This window comes from Scleropages formosus, chromosome 2, assembly GCF_900964775.1.
Source record: "Scleropages formosus chromosome 2, fSclFor1.1, whole genome shotgun sequence".
In the NCBI taxonomy this organism is placed as follows: Eukaryota; Metazoa; Chordata; class Actinopteri; order Osteoglossiformes; family Osteoglossidae; genus Scleropages; species Scleropages formosus.
In genome coordinates, this window is record NC_041807.1 from 8,991,146 (window position 1) to 8,999,460 (window position 8,315).

The window sequence follows — 8,315 nt, forward strand, 5'->3', positions numbered from 1 at the left end:
CTCTCAAGATATTGAAGCCATAACCCGGTCCTGCAGATACATCCTGCATAATATTTGTAGGATTCGTCCCTATCTCACTACTGACTCCGCCCAACTATTTGTCCAGGCCTTGGCGACTTCCCGTCTGGACTACTGCAACTCTCTTCTCTGTGGCCTTCCTGCTAATGCCATCAAACCTCTGCAGCTTCTACAGAATGCTGCTGCACGAGTTGTGTTTGATTCGCCAAAGCGCTCCCGTGTATCTCCTCTACTCATCTCTCTGCACTGGCTTTCTATAGCTGCCTGAATCAAATTCAAAACCCTGGTTACTGTGTACAATTGCATCAATAGAACTGCTCCCGGCTATTTACAGGACTTGATCAACCGGTACACCCCAACCAGGCCCCTTTGCTCGTCTACTTCTGCTCGCTTGGTGGTCCTGCGCACAAAAGGCAAAGCTCGGAGGTTCTCGGTTCTGGATCCCTTGTGGTGGAATGACCTTCCCCTGTCACTCAGAACTGCGGAAACTCTGTCTGTTTTCAAGAAGGGTCTGAAAACCCACTTTTTCCAGATCCACTTTGCCCAAGATCTCTTCAGATTGTCTATGGTGTAACTGTTCACGCATCGTAACTCCAGAAGCATCCCCAGATACAACCTTTATTCAGCCATTACTCTGGTATTGTTCTGCTCATCTGTGTATCTTATAATGTGTGTGTGGTGTGGGTATCGGGATTTGTCTGCGTCTTATGCACCTACTTGAATGATGAACCTCGGTGCAGCAAGTGGTAGGGAACAAACTAGGTTTGCTTGAGACTTTCATGTCTGCAGCTATGTCTCCTTCTCTCAATGTAATGCATAAATTGTACTTTTGCTGAGATGTACGTCGCTTTGGACAAAAGCGTCTGCTAAGTGAATAAATGTAAATGTAACTGTAAAATGTGATTGACCGAGACCGTTCCAAAAGGCTGTTTCTTCAATCAATGACCTGAGGATGCGGCAGCATCGATGCCTTCATAACTAATTCATATTGCCTTTACGCTCGGCCTTCAGGTGGCGTATCCCTTACAGGGGTTAATTAGCCCGGACCTCCATCGGAGCCGCTTCAGCCCGTCACCTGACCTCAGGTACGATTTGCGAAGCCCATATTAATTAAAGACGGAGCTACCTGGTTGCACTGACAAAGATGAATTCCCTCGAAGCCGCCTTCGTGCGACCGGGCTCATACGGCACAACCCAACATTGGACCGCGGTGACAAGTAAACGAGCGCAACGGCGAGAAGGGAGCGGCTGCTCTTTACAGCGAAAGAACCCTGAACGGTCTTTGGTTCGAACGCTAAGGATTTTAGAGGGGGAGGAAAAAAAGAAAGAGCACAGTAGACTGTCTGACGGCTGTAAAGGAGCAAGTCCCAGAGCACCACCATGCTGGTACTTCAGAGGAGTCCACCAGGACCATCTGTCAGTGTACCGGCAGCATGAGACCCCACAGGAGCTGCCCCGCACCCCCCCCCCACCTGCCAAACAACACCGAGCACAACAGTTCCCCCTCGTCCTCCGCCCCACACGCACAGCAAACCCAGCCAGTGACATTGTCTTCAAAAACCCTTCGCGTATTTTCCTCTTAGTCACGCAGGATGAAAGGCTGCATCTTTAAAATTAAACACCACTCTAAGGGTCCAGAGGAACGCTGGATGGAAAATATGTTTAAAGTAACACAGTGCTCATATGAATTACACAGAATCGCTGATAAGTCAAAAAGAAATCAGCAGCTCTGCCCTGTAGATTCCTCAGAGCAGGGACAGAGGCATTATCCTCATTATTCTCATTATTTAAAAAATCATTTAGCAATTTCTCCCCAAAGCACCCAACAATGTCAGCTTTGCACACAAAAATAATTACAGTGAGCATTTATTCAGCTGGGTCATATTTACAGTACAGGAATATTATGTCAATACATACATAGTATATGGTGCCTAGAGCATATACCGAGTTCCGTACGCTGTATGCATGCCTTTCGTAATTTAATACGCTTCGCACGCTGATAAAGGCATCCGGGTGAAACACGTCCACGATTTGTGCAAATCGAGCGCGGGCCTGAGAGCGCCGTCTTTATTTCGGACAAAGAGCGCGATTCAGGCAGCGCTTCATCGCCGGAACTCAATCTGCGGTATTGTGCGGCGAGTCGAGCGTGTTGTTTTTACTATATAAATACAGGGTAAGTACCTTGATCAAGGGCACTACAGCGCGAGCTGGGATTTGAACCTGGGTCCTTCAGTTAATGGCTCTACCCACTATACCCCACCTGCCGCACCAGCAAAGGGAAAACAAGGGAAAGCAAAGTGACACAGAGGCTCCTTACGATTTGTGGAGCGGCACAGAGTTACCGGCGAGAGCACAGCGCCCCGGCTCCGCCCCGGCTCCGTCCCACCACCTTCCTAAGGTCCCCGGAGCGGCGTCGCGGTTCAGGCCCGGGCCGCACGATGCTGCCACCTTCCACCGCACTCGCTCCCTCACGCCCAATCTATATATATTCAATTTGCCTCTCAGGGCCACATGCTTCGAGGATGACCTCACATCTCAGTAATCATAACCAGTCCCTCTGGAGGGAGGGGGGGGGGGCAAGAGGGGAGGGAAGGAGGGGGAGGAGGTGGAGGGGGGCGTCCCCTCAGGAGACCCTTCTCAGTGGGAAAGGGTTGAGATGGCTCGGAGACACTTCCGGGATGTCTGCACTGGGACTCTCCTACCCATAACATGGACAGCTGAAATAAAAAGTTTAAGAAAAAAAAAAAAAAAGAAAACATTTCGAAGGGTAAAGAGGCAGCGGAGTTGCAGGGATTCAGCGCAAAACCCTCCCGTAAGCACTTCGCTCCCTCGGACAGGTATCGATCTGCTTTCCGTGGAACTGCTTCCGGTCCTGGATCTCACAGCGCAGCCTGCTCTCGTAGCTCTGGGCTGCGATCCACCGCACCTCCCCAACGCCACACGGCTGGACCATTGCACGGCAGAGGGAGGACCTTCCCTACCCACTATTGCTGCTATTAGCTGCTCTTAACCCGACACCTTTCCTCAAAGTGACTTACTCTGGTAAATACACTAAACTCCCTATGGTCAGCAACACATTTATACAGCAGGGCTACGAAACACACAATCACAGACATGCACTTTCTCTCCAAGAGCAACTGCAAGTCAACAGCTCGCATGAAACACACCTTTGCACAGTGGGTGGAAATGAGAGCACCTGGAAGTAAGCAGCATGAACATGTGGAGAACATGAGATCTCCACACAGACAGAGGTTCAAACCCACACCTGAACCTGCAGCCTAGGTATTCCGGGGCACCGGCACTACCAGCTGAGCAGGCATACAACGCAATCTTCTTGGACGCAAGCGAGGCCTCGGGTACCGCTGTCGGCCACCTGAGCCGTACAGGTAGCACGTGGAATTCTCCTACGAACCTAGATCTTCCTCACCGCGTACGGCGACGTCCAAAAGGCACGCGCCACAAGCTCCCCGTCCGAGTTAAGGAGAGGCTTGCGACGCTCGCAAAGGAAGATTTTTGGGAGCGAGCAGAACCTTACGGCCACTTCCTCATCCAGAACCGGAAGTGGTGCCAACGTCTGGATTTTGCGTCATCGGCTCAACGAAGCCCGGGTACGAGCACCACCACTCGAACCCCGCGGGGTGGCCAGTGAATCTCTTACGGTGAGCTGGGACATTCTGTTCACCCGAAATAAGATGTTGCTATTATTCCTCTAAACACCCTATATATTTAAAACAGCTTGGGGGGAGGGGGCGGGGGCGTAGTTGCTAAGAACAAGCAGGGTTAACCTGAAGAGTCTGGGTTCCTGCACCACAACGCTGCCTTGAACAAAAGTATTTCACCTGAACAGCTCTAGTAAAAGTCCCCAGCTGAGAACAGGGGGATGTTCACCGCTCTGGATGAAAGCGGTGACTAAGCAGCAAAAAAATAATAAATAACGATGAAAGTCCTGCCTCCAGGCATTTTCCTCTACAGCGAGAGCCATTGTAAAGAGGCGGCACCATTTAGCCGCGGTAAGAATAGCAACGCGCACGTATACGCTGGACGGCATCCAACGGGAAATGGGAGAAGCGGGTATGGGTGGGGGACTCCTCACACCTCACGACGAAGTCCGTGACTTTGGGCTTCGAGAAAGCGCAGCGCTCCGCGGCGTGCGTCACGCGCCCCTTTAAGGTGGGATCAAATCCCACCAAAAAGCCTGAATCGACTGCGTTCGGCTCCAGACCCCCGAGGCTTCCGTCCACCGCGGTAGAAACCCTCAGATGTCTCCTGCTGGCCAGATCCCCGGGGGGTCCGCTCCGACCGCAGGCCAGGTGAGAACACAGGTGACCCAGAGTGACCCTTTCCTCATAGTTGGCCACAGTTCCACATGACCAAGCGCCCTCTCCACCCAAACACACAGAGAGCCTCTGAAACAGGACGGTCTTTAATAACCAGTCTCAGAAAAACTTGTTCCAACAAAGGAGAGAAAGAGCGGGATATCTTTGAGCCCTACTGGACATTATACTTCGCTTGTGTACGAGGCATACGCAGTCCAATAATCATCAATATGGCAATCAGTATGTTTTTATCTCGATCGATTCCTCATATACAGTCAATAATGCACTCTTTTTTCCAGAAAACAAAAAAAAAGACAAGTTAACTTGAGTTTTTAAACAAAAAAAAAAAAAAAAAAAAGAATGACTGTCACTAGAGGATTTTTTTTCCTGGCTCAGTTAAAAAGACGACTGAACAAAAGGGACTGTCTTGTGCGCTTCTACTTCAGCCTTTCGTTATTGTTGGTCTGCCAAAGTAATTAGTCGAATAAATCAGCAAAATGCCAATAAATACAGCGAGTGCTGCTACAGTACGTACATAATCCATACTTTTAGCTGCAATATAGATCATCTGCAGCTCATAAATTTGGGCGGATTGCATTTTTCCAGGGGCGCGGTGGGTTTGACCGGGTCCTGCTCTCCGGTGGGTGTGGGGTTCGAGTCCCGCTTGGGGTGCCTTGCGACGGACAGGCGTCCCGTCCTGGGTGTGTCCCCTCCCCCTCTGGCCTTGCGCCCTGTGTTGCCGGGTTAGGCTTCGGTTCGCTGCGACCCCACTCGGGACAAACGGTTTCAGACAATGTGTGTGTGTGTGTGTGTGTGTGTGTGTGTGTGTGTGGGGTGTGTGTAGGGGTATTTTTCCAAAGTTTGCGACATCCCCCCCCCCCAACTTCTGACAATTCACACAATCAGCATGTTCGCAACACACTGCTGCGTCTCCATTGTTCACGTCAACGTCATGTCTCCACCCAGCTTTGACACGGATGACAAGAGCACAACGCATTCAACACCCTTTCCTTCCTTACCATCCAATAGATGCACCTCTCCGCACTCCAGTTATTATTTAGTTGGCACTCTGGATAACCAGAGTGACTTAAAGCACTCAGTACAACTTACTTACAATTATCTACCCAACTACACAAGGTAACACACACACACAGTTAAAGCAATGTAGAGCCACCTGAAACATGTTTCTGGACTGTGTGGAAACCAGAGCACTCCGAAGAAACCCATGCAAACTCCACAGAGACTGAGCTGAATTCAAGGCCACATCCGAACCTACAGCGCAGGAACTGCGAGGCACCACTCCTACATTAACTACGAGAGTGTTTCCTTAGGATGGGTAAAATACCAATGATTTATGCATATTTGCGCTTTCCATGTTTTGAGTTGTTAACTCATGTTAATATAAAAAAAATAAGGCATTGCCATGATGTCGGACAAATATGAGCGTGAACAACAGCAGTGCTGTAAACTTTCTGAAGGATGCCTTTGAGCGTCATTCACAGCAACTGTGACCGATGGCAGTGAACGGTGCAGCTAGATTCTTCCCAGAATGCACTGCAGCTTCGCAATGCCCATGGTGTACACTTAACAGGTTTTAATTAAACACATTAGTGAAGAGCATCTCAGCAAGGATGGTGCCCCACTGTCTTTAACCAAACTATTTTCTAATCTACCACAAATTTATTAACAATCCAGTGACTTTTTCACTATGATTAACATGGTTATGACAATCGTGGGCATCTTTGGGACAATATGAGTAAACGGGTACACCTCTCCTGTCCACCAGACCTTTACCAGGATGGGATTTACAGTGCAGGATGGGAATCCTTGGCCATACTAAACTCCTACAGCAGACGATGAGAGAAAAGCGTTGCTTTTGTTTGCCCAACGTGAAAGGAAGCAGCACTGGTCAGAGAGAGTGATCAGCGAGAAGGCCCCACGGCCCTGTCCGCTGCGGCACCCCGCACCCGTGACAACTGCATGGACCAACTTCCCGGCAGCTGTTCCTCAAGTACAGCTGCTCTGGACAGGAGGACTGGGAATCCGTCTGGCACAGCACTAACAGTCCCCCAGTCCCCCCCCGCGGTCAAGTGGACCACAGTGAAATACTACAGTTGACATAGTAAAGGATGATCAGGGTAGCAGGACGGCACGCAGGAGCACAAAGCACCAAGTCTCGGCTCCATAGCGTCCGTCCCTTTTTCTTCTGCTATTTCCGCTAATTATTTATTTTTGTCTCTTACAACACGCACCTCGTATGGAAATAGTCAACGTCTCAACATATTCCTGGCACGGAGTGACGGAGCCCTTGTCGGCCTGTAGATCGCTATGTTCTCGTGGGTGTGGCGCTCCATCTAATTGGCTATTTAGTTTATACAACATCCAGCACAAATTATTATGATTTAATCTGCATGTTCTCCTTAAAACGGACTATATTTTAGAATCCGTGCCCCAGCTGCGAGTCCAAACTTTTTTCTTACACACAAATACATCCGTCACCCTGGTTTTCATTAGCACGGTAACAAGAGGGGTACTGGTAAGAGTGAGGAGGGCAGCTTCTCTTTTTAAAGAGCTTGTTAAGGTGTTAAGAGGAGGAAAACCTTCAGGCACAGACCCCACCCCATACTGAACCACAGGAGACCACCCAGCACCACTCGGCCACATGCATCATAAAGCTTCTCACAACAGAAAAATTACTGATAATACACACGTAGCACATCCGATCAGTTCTTCCATTAATATGCAAATCATCTATATGTTTATCTCGCGAAGCAGCGATCCGATTGTGTAGCATCAGCTCTGATCTCACGGGATGAGGATGGGGGGGGGTGACAGCGATGAAGCTCCCCCTCATCCAGATCGGGCTTGTTTTTTTTTCCCCCCAGACAAACACACGTGTCACTCTGTGTGTGAAGATGTGTGTGTGTGAGAGAGAGAGAGAGAGAGAGAGAGAGAGAGAGAGCGAGAGAGACTGTTTCCACACGATTGAAACTCTGTTACAATGTTGTGACTCTCTCTTTTCTCTGTTCCTCCAGCGGAAACTTTCATCCTGCAGCTGTTTTAAATAAACCTTCGCTGGACCGCAGGCGTGGACCACCCTTCCCCCTCCGAGTGGAGACCCCGCCACCCTCCTCCTCCTCCCAGCAACAGGGATCCAGAACCCCAACCCCGGACCCCTCGACCCGCTAGACTCCCCCCATCCACCACCATCCGCACCCCCCCATCGTACCCGCGCACCACCACCCACCCAGGCCGTGTGTTTACTGACCTGTATGAACTGGATGGTCAGGGCCGACTTGCCCACTCCGCCGCCCCCCACCACCACGAGCCGGTACTTCTCCTGCACCGCGCCGTCCTTCCAGCCTGCCATCGGGGACGCGCCTCCGCCGCACCCGCCGCTGCTGCTGCCGCCGCCGCCGCCGCCTTTATATAAGAACAACACTAGAGGGGCGCGCAGACCCCCTTCTCACCGCAGCGGCTTCCTGTCTGAAGAAAGCAGCGGCAAAGTGCGAGAAAACCCGATAAAACAGTCCAACGTGGGGCGAGAGCGCGTCGCGAGCACCTCCCGTCCGCTGTCCGCCGCTTGGAACCCGAGCGCAGCGCAGCGCAGCGCAGTCACAGTCGAAGACCCGCTCGATACAAATGGCCGTCGGCGGAGGCCCCGCCCCCGGTCTGAACGCCTCGTGAATATTCATGAGCAAACGTGAATATACATGAGCATGCAAATGAGCCGCACAACTTTCATTCATTTGATTTCCCTCTCGACACACTTTATGTATCTGCTTGCATTTTGTTATACAGTATATTGTTTTTTGTACCGTTTTAAACAGACTTCGCAGACGCCATCGCCTCTCTTCGACATTTTTATATTGCTTGTTTTATTATTTGATGTGTTTGTGTCTATACATTTTTTTGTTCCCCCAGCCTCGTGCCCGCTGCTTCTGCTGGAATAGGCTCCGGACCAGCGCGACCCTGCTCAGG

At 50.6% G+C, this 8,315-nt stretch overlaps 1 protein-coding gene across 1 annotated transcript in view; it reads right to left on the reverse strand.

Moving 5' to 3' along the window:
* LOC108939317 (ras-related protein R-Ras2) overlaps positions 1-7,966 on the reverse strand; it is a 34,038-nt gene extending 26,072 nt beyond the window's left edge. Inside the window, exon 1 of the mRNA XM_029249932.1 lies at positions 7,603-7,966. Within this exon, the coding sequence (XP_029105765.1) occupies positions 7,603-7,704 (102 nt within the window). The 5' untranslated portion in view covers positions 7,705-7,966. The remainder of the gene's footprint in view (positions 1-7,602) is intronic.
* Positions 7,967-8,315: the final 349 nt, after the last annotated feature.